This window comes from Drosophila mauritiana, chromosome 2L (assembly GCF_004382145.1).
Source record: "Drosophila mauritiana strain mau12 chromosome 2L, ASM438214v1, whole genome shotgun sequence".
Lineage (NCBI taxonomy): Eukaryota > Metazoa > Arthropoda > Insecta > Diptera > Drosophilidae > Drosophila > Drosophila mauritiana.
The window spans coordinates 11858121-11870831 of NC_046667.1; the positions used below are offsets into that span (position 1 = coordinate 11858121).

The window sequence follows — 12711 nt, forward strand, 5'->3', positions numbered from 1 at the left end:
CATTTCAACCTTGTGACAAATAACAAATTGCTAGTTTGGGGAAATGTTTTTACGAATTGTGTTCAATTTAATTGCACATCAAGATCATTATGGAATCCATGATTTTAAATTAAAAATTCCTGTCTGCGTCAGCATTAATTGGCCACAGCCACTCGATGAGTAATTAATAAATTCAATACAGACTTATTCAGTTAGCAAGTATAGGCCAATTAAATTTGTGGCAAGTAAAGAGCACAAAAAACAAGCCATAAAACACAGTACACCTTTTATGAGGTGTAAATTTATTGTTTATTCATAACACCGAAATTAAACATGAACCGCGAAGAATGAATAATAAGTTTTCAACGGATTTTGCGACCAAATAAAAGACAGTCCATACAAGAAATATTTATTTAAGGACTGTTGGATTGCCAGAATATTAAATAGTCTAAGAAGTTGTTGAACTTTTTACAGTGCTTAACGATTTCTTCAGACTTTAATTGGATTTCAATTATTGAGCTATAAGATAAAAGTCTTTGTTAACTGCCTTCAATTTGTTTTAAAACGTATTCTTTACTATAAAATAAATATAATATATTTGAAATGCACTATCTTATTTGAGACTAAAAGTAAATGGCCTTTTGATTTGTTGGCTGCAGGCGTCGGTAGACGATGAAACCGCACAGAATTCCGGCCACGCCCCCTCCAATATGCGCCTCCAGACTGGTGCGCGGATTGCGATTGTGATTGTGGCAAAAGTGGTAAGTTGTGAAGCCCACATCGCTGAGGAACAATATCAGCAGGGAGGCGATGCGGGCAAAGCGGTGCGACAATCGCGAAAAGTTCTGTTCGACAAAGTGGGGATCGTGTAAACGTTAAATCAAAATTAAATTGCGTTTTCCAGCTGACTGACCAGAACCAGGTGCGGCACATGACTTCCCAGCATGGCGTAGACCCCGGCGGAGGCACCCATCAGATGGAGATGGGGCTGCAGCCAGGCATTGGCCAGTGAACCAGCGACGCCACCCACCATATAGACCAAGGCCAGACGCCAGTGACCCTGCTCCACTTCCAGGCAGATACCTATAAAGCACTGGCAGAGACATTAACCTTCTTAGTACCACAATGCAACAACAGGTGGCTCGCGACAGGATGTGACTATCGAATTACTGCCAACTAAGTGCTTGATGGCATTTAAACGAGCAGTTCATGATATATACAAGTATTTGCTCACAATTTAAAGAGATTTAGGAAGGAGTGGTAAGTCAAAAGTTTTTAAGTAATGTACAAAACATGAAAAGTTAATCTGCTATATAGTTATTTTAACTTTGTTGATCCAAAACATAGTGTAGAGTTTATTAGGTCAAAGATTGATACTCACCTGAAAGCAAATGTTGAGAGTCAGGTGCCAGTAGTCGGAATGGAGCAGCATATAGGTCAGTAGGCGCCAGTACTCGACGTTCCACTCCGGTTTGAAGATCAGTAGTTTTTGCATACACTCACTAGCTATCCAGTGCAAAGATATCTGGTAATGAGCAAAGAAGATTAAACCATACTGCAAACAAACTGAATGCCTGATTTAGAATAAATTAGATTTAACTAAAAATTATACGGAAATTTAATATGAAATATATGATATGACTTAATATATGACTTCTTTGATAAGAACACAATTTGGTGAATAAGCGGATGATTCTTGTTTGAAATTTTAATATTGCCTATTCACAAGCATAATAAGAATTTAAAGTACTAGTGTAGTAAAGTAATGCAATTCATGATAACTTCATCTTAAGAATTAAACACTGGCAAGTGGCAGTTTTCGATTGAAATCGTGAGAAGTAAGCTGTCTTCGCCATAACGAAGCAATCCCAACTTTGCTGAACAGTGTCATGGTAACTGGCTGTCACTTTCGCTCAATCGATCGACACTTGGCCAACTGCGATGTGCGAGTGTTGAGTTGAGATGCCGCACAATGCGCGCCGCATGAGTTGACAGCAGCCACAGAAACACGGCGGCGACACCAAATCGGTGCAACATGCATCCCGATCCCACCAAATATGACAAATGCCAGAGCTCCAAGTTGCAGCACTCGATCAATGCGATGACTAAAATGGCAATATTACTAAATCGGACGACTAAGCGACGCGTTTGATTGTGCAATCATTATCGATTTCTGGGTTGGGCCAAACAATAAAACCTTTCAAATCACCGATCTGCATTACTTTGTGTGCAGAGTGTGTAATGAAGGTATGCAGTCAGGTATTAATTAATGAGTCTCAAATTAAATAGGTCACACTTGTGGGACTTTGTTTCGAAGCCAATTTCCCAGGAGCCAATTGGCAATTAAGCGGTTGAGCACTTCTTAGTAGAAATAACAAATAACTAACTTAAGAGGGCTAATTTGGATTAAGTAGAATTTTGATTCACGGTGAACAACTAAGAATTGAAAAGAAATTGTATCAAAGGCCAAATTTATCTGTGGTGTCTAACACAAGCATTATATTTGCTTGGGATGCATTTTGATTGAATTGATTGAAGTAATATAACACTTATTTTCCGCTTAGTTTAAACCACAATAAATCTACACACGTAAACTATTGAACAAATTTTCCAGTGAATGAAAATTCATATGAATTGAAGAGCAATTATTTATGAAGCACTCACACAATGGCACCACACACGGGTAAACAAAACAAAGCAAACGAAATGTTTTGTTTAAAACAAATCAAGTAAAAAGATTCTTATTAAGATGCGGGATTATAAACAAACACATTGTAGATCACTTATGCTCGTTTTTTAGCTAAACATGAGTAAGAAATTAAGAGCTTATCAGTTGAAAGTTCACAATATTTTGATGAATATAAAATTCTTAAACTCTGTTGTTATATTTGTGATTAAAATTTTAAAGTTCGTTTCACATGAAGAAACTCAAACTCAATTAATTTTAAATTGATAAGCACTGCCGTAGTCATCACAAATAGTTTCACCTTTGACATCTTCACAGGTAATTTATTAGCCTACGTAATTTCTTATCTGCCGGAGGCTTTTCATCGTTTGTAGATGATTTTCTGAATTGAACACACGCATCACAACATCACTCATACGCCACGTTGACGGGCAGACAAAAAAGGAAAACACAAAATAATAGACAATCAAGTGGAGCAACTGCACAAAATCGAACCTGCACAAAACTCATCAGCAAAATAAACCAGGGCACCCGCCACAATCGCTTCCTCCTCACATGGCCCACGTCAATGGTTCGTGTCAGGTCATCAATGAATTTCTTGTGCGATTCCGCGCTGGATGCGACACTAGCCGGATTGCCATCCGAATCCGTGGAGTTCTCCGGCAGCAGCAGGAGCCTGACATCCTTGACGCAATTGTTATTACTTTCACTGGCACCGGCACTGCCACCATTGCTCTCCACTTGGGCAGACATAATGCGATTCCCAGTCGGCGGCGACAACCGATGCACGGAACGTTGAACGCGCGACTAGGCCGAGTGGGTGATTGTTCTTTCAAAAGCCTCACGATCCATTCCGATCCGATCGAATCACGCCGGCTGCCTCTACAACATCATTGCGAGCATGATGTGATTTTGGGACTTTGAGAAGCATGCTTTTAGGCAACCTACGGTTTTTGTCTCGACTGCTACTCATATCTTATTTTATGTTAAGAAAAATCTTGAGATCACTATCACTAGATATTATTTTCTTTATTAAGAAATTTTTAGTGTTATAATTTGTTTTTATTTATAATATGTTTTAAACATTCTTATAGAACAATTTATAGGGAATGAGTTTGAATGCCTTCTCTTTAAAATATGCGCTAAAAGACACCAATACATTTGATTTAAGAAAATTAAAGTATTTTTATTATATTTAAGCTTTAAAGAATATTTTATATAGTATAATATTATATGTATATATAAAATATACAATAATATTTTACAATATTAAGTGGCGCTTTTAGATTATGATTAATGAAAATACCTTCATCTCCCTCCCAAGCTGCTGGTATCGTACATTTAATTTTTTTAATTTTAAAACATTTCCTTGGCATTTGACATTTAGGTGCGGGCGATGTTGCACGCATTTTGCAGCAACAATTCCGACACGCCAACACAAACACAGAAATGTGGTGAGAAGCGCTCGCTCTCTTGGCAGTAGCGATTAAGCTTTCAGAGAGAGCTTTTTGCTTTACTCATTTCAAAGTTTATGCTTAAATAAAGAGACAATTTGAAGCCGTCTTGTTTTTCTCTGTTTTTCGCTAAATTTGCGAAATTTCTCTTAAAGATATGTCTTGATGATTTGAACAGCTGTTTTACATTATCAGAATGAAAATATTGAGATCGCATACATAAACATGTACACTGAGCCATGATTGCAATTGCAAGGCTATATTATAATTGTAATAAACATTTAATATTATCCAAAATGTTTTAAAAAATAATGAAAAATTAAATCCTCGAAATGGGTGTGTTGTAATTGTAATTGTGTTCTGACTTTTACCTTGTATAAAATTAAAATCAACAAATCTTGTTTTTCAATCCCCGTTTACCAAATTGTTCGCAAATTGAACTGCAAGTGAAAGTGCAAGAGCAACATTTCAAACTCTCCCAGTCTCTGTCTCTTTCGCTTGGCAAGCAGTCGTCTCTTTCTAGGCTGGACACGTGGTGGGCGTGGGCGTTGATGGTGGGAGGCGACTGTCAACACCGAATGCTTGGTTATGAATGGCTTTTAATGAAATATTTATGTAACAAGCAATAAGGAGCACTTTTGGCTTCTCGGTGGATGCGAAAGAGATGGCAGCATTGCGAAATAGAAATGCCGAAAGAGAGAGAGAGCGAGTGATAGAGAGGGAGGGGGGAGCACAAGAGCGTTGGAAATAATTGTTTGGCTAGTTAAGTTTGACGCTACGTTGAACTAAGATAAAGCAAACACATAAACGAGGAAACACACACTTGGCACAACACACAGTCATAAACACACGAATAGATGTTCTTAGTTCATTTTTGCTACAAAATTTAACTTAATATATAAATTTAACTGCATGATATACTAACTCGAACATTTTTCATTTTACTAAGTTACGTTGTGAATAAACAAGATAAATATTTTACCATTTCAATTCTTAATTCTCTGACTTCAACAGCAACTGAACTTGAACGCATTTTTCTCAGTGCTTGTCGTAAACTTCCTTTGCTGGTTGTGTTGCCAGAAGTCATTAACAGTCAACGGCTACGTGCCACAAAAGTGGGAGATACACCCTAAAAACGGCAACTGACAAATGCGGCAAGGCCAAAGGAAAGCTAAGCCAGACCAGGCCCATATCCCGGCTGATGTGTCTGATATGTCTGTGCGGCTTTATTTGTTCGCCCCCGGCTTACATGGAACTCACCCAAAGGCACAGGGTGCGGATCAAGTGGCTAGACAATCCTTTAACGAAAAAGTGGGCTCGAAGTTTAAAGCAAGACTCGTCTCAAGATTAATATGATGATGAAACACTTTCAACATTTTGATTACTAATATTTTAAGCTACTAATATTTTATCAAATGATGAAACTCTCATGTTGCAAGTAAGCGAAACACTTTAACTAGCTAACCAGCTATTCCCCAAGGACCCAGCATAATTTCGAGGCCAGTCCAATTGGCCCGTTTTGCCTCGAACAGGACCAAGATGTTCCACTTTAGCAGCACCCAAATCCCAAATGCCAAGAATCCCTCACAGCTAACTTACGGAAGCAGAAAACGTTTAGGCAAATCTTTCGACCAAAATCTTGGGCAAACAAGCTCATTACAGTGCGGCAAAATACAAAAATAAACTGGAAGCCAAAATAAGTCGGGGGAAAATTGTGAGTGAGGCAACTAAGTGTGCCACATGATTGAGTGACTTGCTGGCAGGCATCCCAGCCCCAAAAGGGGCAGGGGCTAAAGGGGGCGTGGCAGACTTTGAAGACCATTACGGTCGCAGTTTATGACCGCAATTTTATTGATACCGCCAAGGGGAGCGCGTACAAAATAAAATAAAGCAACCCAAATCGGTTAAATCCGAGAAGCCCCAAGGAATCTCAATGGATTGCCGGCTATAAAGCGCAGTGGGAACAACTTGTCGAGAGGTTCGCCTGCAATACTGGGCGTTTTTATTAAGGACACCAAAGGCAATAACAATCACTACCGAGCACTACAATAAACTAATCTAATGTGAGCATCAAATTTGCATGCTTCAACTCGGCGGCGTTTTAAAAGACTTTTCCGGAAAAGCCTCGCACCACGACATGGAGCGAATAACGACATTCGGGGACAACATGCTCCGTAGGCAAATATTAACCAGCTTCATTTCATTGGTTTAGCAAGTGTGTGCAAGATAGAGATGGGATCGTAAAGAATTATAATATAATATATATACATTTGTAAGAATGAAAATTAATGTCTTTAAAATGAAAGATTTGTGTAAAAACTAATAACAAGTAATAACGATTTCATCTTTCGTCTGTAATATATTAAATACATGATAGTATACTAAATCTCTTATCGAGGCGAATGAGTAATTTTTTAATAACCAATTTTTTGTCAATAAAAAACTTATAAAATATATAATAAATGATTTAATAGACATAAGCAATTCTTTAATTTATTTTGATAGTTATTTAGTTTAACGTAGTTATTTTGTGTTCTGGCTAACTAGTCGTATACGTAATATTCTTGAAAAAAACTGTTTAGTTTCACTTACTCTATGTAAAAGTAATTGATGCATATATTCAATAGCTATAATTTGAAGGGATATGTTTTAAAGGTATTTTGATTAATTATAGACCAAAATAATTTATTAATTACAAGTAGCTTCCGTTGCGTGCCCATAATTGGCCATCACTAGCACATGTAGAACCGATGGTTTTGCGGTCTATTGGGCGTGCATGAGCATAAGTAAGATGCACAGGATGTTTGTCCGTCGCTTTTCACGAAAGTCCTTTCCTGCCGTCGCAGGACCCCCTTGGCCAAATATGTGTGTGTGAGTGCGTGTGCATGAATGTTGGTTGGTGCGTGCCTCCGATGCAAACTCAATTATTTACTAAGTGGGCCAAAAGGCATCCAGCAGGCGGGAAAATCACCTTACACTCACCCAGTGCCGTCGTCTTGTTTTAGTTGTAACTGTTGTAAGTCCCTTTTCCCAACCATTTCCAACCCGCGCTGTAAGCCCAAACTCTGGGGAAATTTGCATTTTATCATCTCATGGTTTTGGCCTGCTTTCCACTACCTTTCTGCGTCCCCTGTCGCCAGTTATTGCTGCCAGGAAGGGCTTTGCTTTTAATTGGTTTTCTTAGGCGAGAAACTAGCTCTTAGCTAGTTGGCAACACGAAGGGAAAATCTTATTGCCGGTGTTGTCTTACATAGTTGTTAATTTACTGCTAGGCGGCACTAACTTATAATTGTTTAATTAGCAAGTAAAATAAGGGGAAAATATGTGGAAATTATTAGATTTCAAGGGCTCGACACAAAGGCGATATTAGCATGGGTGTTTGAGTATCCTGGGAATTTGCACATGGCATTTAAGTATTAGATAAATAAATGAAACGCAAGGCCCTGGAAGTAATTTAATTTGTAAACTATTTATTATTTATTATAATATTTTTTTAATTTTTTCTGTACTTGTTTAAACTTCATATTCCAAAGTTAAATCGTATGATTTAATTTTCTTTTTTTAATATCCTACTATTGAAACCAATAATTTTCAGTGTGAACCAGTAAAATTAATAATCAATACATTTGCGGATCACAGGCTAAAACACTTGAAAAAATTTTGTGCCCTATATTTTTCTCTTCTATTTTAAGTTAAAAAAGGTGTATAACTAATTTTTAGTTCTGCCCAAAAAGAAGTATGTTTATTAAACACATATCGTAAGTGAGTTCTTAATATATTAACTTCCCAGCCTTTTACCATATTTATCGCTCACTCATTTCTCAGGGTGCACAGTTCACATTTAATAAGCTAAAAGCATTTTAGGCTCCCCTCCGAAGATATTTATCTTAACCATATGCGCATTATTTTCCCCCGCCGCTGCGTATAAGCGTTTTCATTATGCCAACAATCGAGTGAGTATATAGGGAAAATGGAAACCCTTTTGGAACACCAATCGACCAACTAGTGTCAGTTCACAGAGAAAAGTTATATGTTAAAGTTACCAAACGGAGTAGCGAGTAAATTGCAGCAATATGATTCAAATTATGAATTGGTTTTCAATGGTAAAAATTAATAAAAATAAAATAATATTGAATTCTAATCACATAATCCTTGAAAAACCAGGTCATAGGCCTCATTCCACTGAATCGCCAGCAATCGGAAACTAACTTCATACTCGACTACGCCATGATGTGCATTGTGCCCATCTTCTATGTGGCTTGCTACCTTCTCATAAATCTTACCCACATTATTGGCCTCTGTTTCCTGGACTCCTGCAATAGTGTTTGCAAGCTGAGCAGCCATCTCTTCATGCATTTGGGCGCTTTTCTATATCTGACCATCACTCTGCTGAGTCTTTATCGCCGAAAGGAGTTTTTTCTGCAGTTTGATGCGAGACTTAATGACATCGATGCAGTTATCCAGAAATGCCAGCGGGTGGCGGAAATGGACAAGGTGAAGGTTACTGCGGTGAAACACAGTGTGGCCTACCATTTCACCTGGCTTTTCCTATTCTGCGTTTTCACCTTTGCCCTTTACTATGACGTCAGATCTTTGTACTTGTGAGTAACCAGTTTAAATTTACTAGGTGAAACAACTAATAGTTGCCAAGGTTATTATTACTCAAATATTACCAAGCTCGTGCAATTTTTGCAATATCCTAATCATCGATAGTTTAATTTTAAAGCCCAACTTCTCTCGGTTTAGGACCTTCGGCAATCTCGCCTTCATTCCGTTCATGGTGTCCAGTTTCCCGTACTTGGCCGGCAGCATCATTCAGGGCGAGTTCATCTATCACGTGTCGGTCATCTCGCAGCGCTTCGAGCAGATTAACATGCTGCTGGAGAAGATTAACCAGGAGGCGCGCCATCGCCACGCCCCCCTCACCGTGTTCGATATCGAGAGCGAGGGCAAAAAGGAGCGGAAGACCGTTACACCGATTACGGCCATGGACGGCAGGACGACGACAGGATTTGGCAATGAGCACAAGTTGGCCGGCGAAATGAAGCGCCAGGAGGGGCAACAAAAGAACGACGAGGACGAATTGGACACCAGCAACGACGAGGACGAGGATGACTTTGATTATGACAATGCCACCATCGCGGAAAATACCGGGTAAGGAGAAACGCGAATTGGCGGCCATGGTTTTGGCCAACAAAAAATGGTTTGATTAATGGTCATGTTTGTTGTTTAGCTACCTTAATATATGCATTTTGATTTATTCATTTTGATTTGCATTTATTTGTGAGCAGGCGAATCAGGAATGTGTCAACATAAAACAATGAATTAAGTTTTGTATAAACCACTAAAGAGCTATAAAAGTGGTTATATAAGTGAGCAATTTAAAATTTCATTACCAAGCCAAACTCAACCTCCAAATGTTTATTATCTATATTTTTATGACTTATTTATTTACTACGTTTAATTACTTTGCGATGCCAATAAATATGCAAACTTTTCGGTTTTCCATGGCTTCTGCACACAATAAGGGCTTGATTAATTTATGGCTTTTTAATATGCATTATATTCGTCAACACATTATTAAAATGGAAAATATTTTCAAAACATTTTAATTATTTTATTGTAATTTAGAAACACATCCGAGGCCAATTTACCAGATCTCTTCAAGCTGCATGACAAAATCCTGGCGCTCAGCGTGATTACAAACGGCGAGTTTGGACCACAGTGTGTACCCTATATGGCGGCCTGCTTTGTGGTGAGCATCTTTGGCATTTTCCTGGAGACCAAGGTCAACTTCATTGTGGGCGGCAAGAGTCGCCTGCTGGACTATATGACCTATTTGTACGTGATTTGGAGCTTCACCACCATGGTGGTGGCCTACATAGTGCTCCGACTATGCTGCAATGCCAACAATCACTCCAAACAATCGGCGATGATTGTCCATGAGATTATGCAAAAGAAACCGGCATTTATGTTGAGCAACGATCTGTTCTACAACAAAATGAAGTCTTTCACACTGCAGTTTCTTCACTGGGAGGGTTTCTTTCAATTCAACGGCGTGGGATTGTTTGCTCTGGACTACACATTCATTTTCTCGGTGAGTTTTCAGAGTTTTTACAGTAGTTTTTTTTAATAATTAAGAGCGTCCATTTTCAGACTGTAAGTGCAGCCACTTCCTATTTAATTGTCCTGCTGCAGTTTGACATGACTGCAATTTTGCGCAACGAGGGGCTAATGTCATAAGAGGTCCAGTCGAACTCAATTAAAATGAATTTTTTAAGCCCTTTCATGCGAATAAGAAAAAAGAACTTGAAAAAATCGGCCACGAAACACACTTGCGATAAAAAAGCTTAAAAGTTAATTAATTATTTCTTAAATTATAAATGTTATTATTGTGTGAAAACGAAACAATTATGTTAAGCAATTATCTTTAACACTCATTTTAACAAGCGCTCAATAAAATCATTATTGATGTGTACCGAGCGTAAATCTTATTTCCAATATAATTAAATGGACAATTTGCAGCACTTTTTGGCGCTTATCAGTCAATTGCTGGCTCATAAATCACTCAGCCAAGGACATTTTTCGAGAGTAAGCAAAACAAGATGCGGAAAATCCGCAGGAGGGCAATGATGGCTCCTGTCGAGCCCCGCGTGGTAATCACATCAGCCAAAACTCCATGAAGGTTGCGAAGGGCAGGAGTAGAGGACGGCTACACAGGGTTTCTAATGCAATTTCTATCAAATGTCAATTGAAACCCGATTTGCCAGTCATCAGTCAGGGCCTCTATTCTGCGCCCAGTCCACAGTTTGCGGCCAGCGAACGGAAGTCGCGGGATTCGTGGAAAAGTGAAAACGGGGAACTAGGAAGGATGCTCGGCGGCAGAAAAAGAAGGACATGAAGCAATTTCCGCTTTCAATCACGTTTAGTGCAGCGGAAATGTGTGCAGAAATATGTTTCTTTCCCCATTTTCCTATGCAAAATGTTTCAACCGGAATGAGGTTAGATTGTAAATTACATTTGGGTGCGGTACAATCTATTTTTCACGGAAAAGAGGGGCAATCGAGCACCATTGAGTGTCAAGGGAAACTCAATTAATTGCACATTATGTGCGAGGAGTTCAATTGATTTTTTGTCACACTTTCTGTCTCTTTTCGTTACACACGCTGCGTGTGTCACATTACACACTTTATCAGTGCACTGAAAAGTATTTCGGGGTTTAAAAAAAATAAAATTTCCTAAAATATATAAGCAAAATATATGGCTATAAAGAAATTATCACATATGAATATTAATATAAATATATTTAAAAATGTTTTAATTTTTAAAAATAAGTTTTTCTATTTTAAAATACTATATTAACAGAAAGTAAGCAGTGTTCAAAAACTTAGGTATGGTTCTCTTCACTGTTCCAATTAATTAACACAGTATACGTATTACGTATATCAATGAAACTAATTAAAAACTTTATGCGATTTTTCAGTGTGCCCGGTTTCACTGACTACTAGAACACATCCTGCACACGTAAATCAATATATGGCTCGATTGGCTCGTTTGCACACGAATCCCCCTTCCATCAAGGAGAAATAAATAAAGAGCCACAGGGGCAAGCGGAGAAAGCGGATGAAATGTGGCTGTCCTGGTCAGTAAAGTGGCTGGAAACAGAAGCAACAGGCAACACACATATTACCTGCAAATTACGTCAACTGTTGCCGGGTCGGTCATGAGGGTCAGGTTAAAAGAGGTCGGACTTCAAGTTAAAATGGTCGCTTCTTCAACGGCAAAAATAAGCAGCTACAAAAGTTCATCGTAAAAAAATAAGGGAGGTGATAAGTTAAGAGAGAGCCTATTCCTATATAGATTGTGTATGTATTTTAAACATATATATTAAGATCCATCAGTTTCTCGAAATAATTGACTTTTGTCATTTTAAATGAATTGAACCGCAACTGCAGTAGATTTTTTTTCAGTGAAAAGCTCGACACGAGCCACGTGACCCCTGCACGGCAATGTGAAATGTCAGAGCACTTTTAAGAGTTCATTTAGACGGTAGCAAATTTTATACCGAAGCGTTTAATGCGGTGGATGTGCATGGAAAATACTGGTTCAGAAAAAAATGGTAAACACAAGCAGACAAATGTCAACAGGTTGTTTCTGTTGCATCAGTAATTGAGGATAAAAACGTAATGGTTTTTCGGGGAAATGAGTTCCCTGGACACAGACTTTCAGTGCGTTCAACGTTGGCATAAGTTATTTATAACTCATTTGGGGTAAGCTTGACCCCATTTAGAATCTAAATATACACAATGACTTGAAGGACCTTGAATGGGAATTTTAACTGCAGGAATGCATTAAGTAAGTCATTTTTAATATATACATTAGGGAAATAAACAACCTGTATTCTTCCCTGCTCCTTAATGTAAAAAACTTAATTAAAAAATATAATAAATATTAACCAGTAATAAAATTCACAGTTTTAATTCCGTTGCTGCTTAGATACGCAAAATATATGAACAAAATTACTCAATTTATGAAACTAAAATGTACATTTAAAGAAAATAAATTGATGTAAGCTAATTGTTAACTTTGGCA

At 38.1% G+C, this 12711-nt stretch overlaps 2 protein-coding genes across 3 annotated transcripts; one reads left to right on the forward strand and one right to left on the reverse strand.

Moving 5' to 3' along the window:
* Positions 1-402: 402 nt before the first annotated feature.
* LOC117141092 (protein rhomboid) lies at positions 403-3452 on the reverse strand. Of its 2 annotated transcripts, XM_033304411.1 has the most exons (4): positions 3161-3452; positions 1361-1504; positions 893-1072; positions 403-824 (listed from the first exon to the last, which is right to left on the reverse strand). In XM_033304411.1, exons 1-4 carry the CDS (start codon positions 3416-3418, stop codon positions 603-605), a joined length of 804 nt encoding a protein of 267 aa, XP_033160302.1. In that variant the 5' UTR covers positions 3419-3452; the 3' UTR covers positions 403-602. The 2 variants fall into 2 exon arrangements, with proteins under 2 accessions (XP_033160302.1, XP_033160311.1); XM_033304420.1 differs by lacking the exon at positions 403-824 and having other exon boundaries at positions 952-1062.
* Positions 3453-8192: 4740 nt separating this feature from the next.
* Positions 8193-10362, forward strand: LOC117150869 (gustatory and pheromone receptor 33a). The gene is made up of 5 exons (XM_033317988.1): positions 8193-8222; positions 8284-8720; positions 8866-9273; positions 9751-10216; positions 10276-10362. Exons 1-5 carry the CDS (start codon positions 8193-8195, stop codon positions 10360-10362), a joined length of 1428 nt encoding a protein of 475 aa, XP_033173879.1.
* Positions 10363-12711: the final 2349 nt, after the last annotated feature.

Bases quoted from the DNA above. Each gene is read 5' to 3' on its own strand.
- LOC117141092 (XM_033304411.1), bottom strand. From the start codon at position 3,418: ATGTCTGCCCAAGTGGAGAGCAATGGTGGCAGTGCCGGTGCCAGTGAA. The intron at 1,073-1,360 runs GTGAGTATCAAT...TGTCTCTGCCAG, and splicing joins CTCTCAACATTTGCTTTCAG to TGCTTTATAGGTATCTGCCT. The intron at 825-892 runs GTCAGTCAGCTG...TTTGTCGAACAG, and splicing joins ATGTGCCGCACCTGGTTCTG to AACTTTTCGCGATTGTCGCA.
- LOC117150869 (XM_033317988.1), top strand. From the start codon at position 8,193: ATGATTCAAATTATGAATTGGTTTTCAATG. The intron at 8,223-8,283 runs GTAAAAATTAAT...TTGAAAAACCAG, and splicing joins TTATGAATTGGTTTTCAATG to GTCATAGGCCTCATTCCACT. The intron at 8,721-8,865 runs GTGAGTAACCAG...CTCTCGGTTTAG, and splicing joins GACGTCAGATCTTTGTACTT to GACCTTCGGCAATCTCGCCT.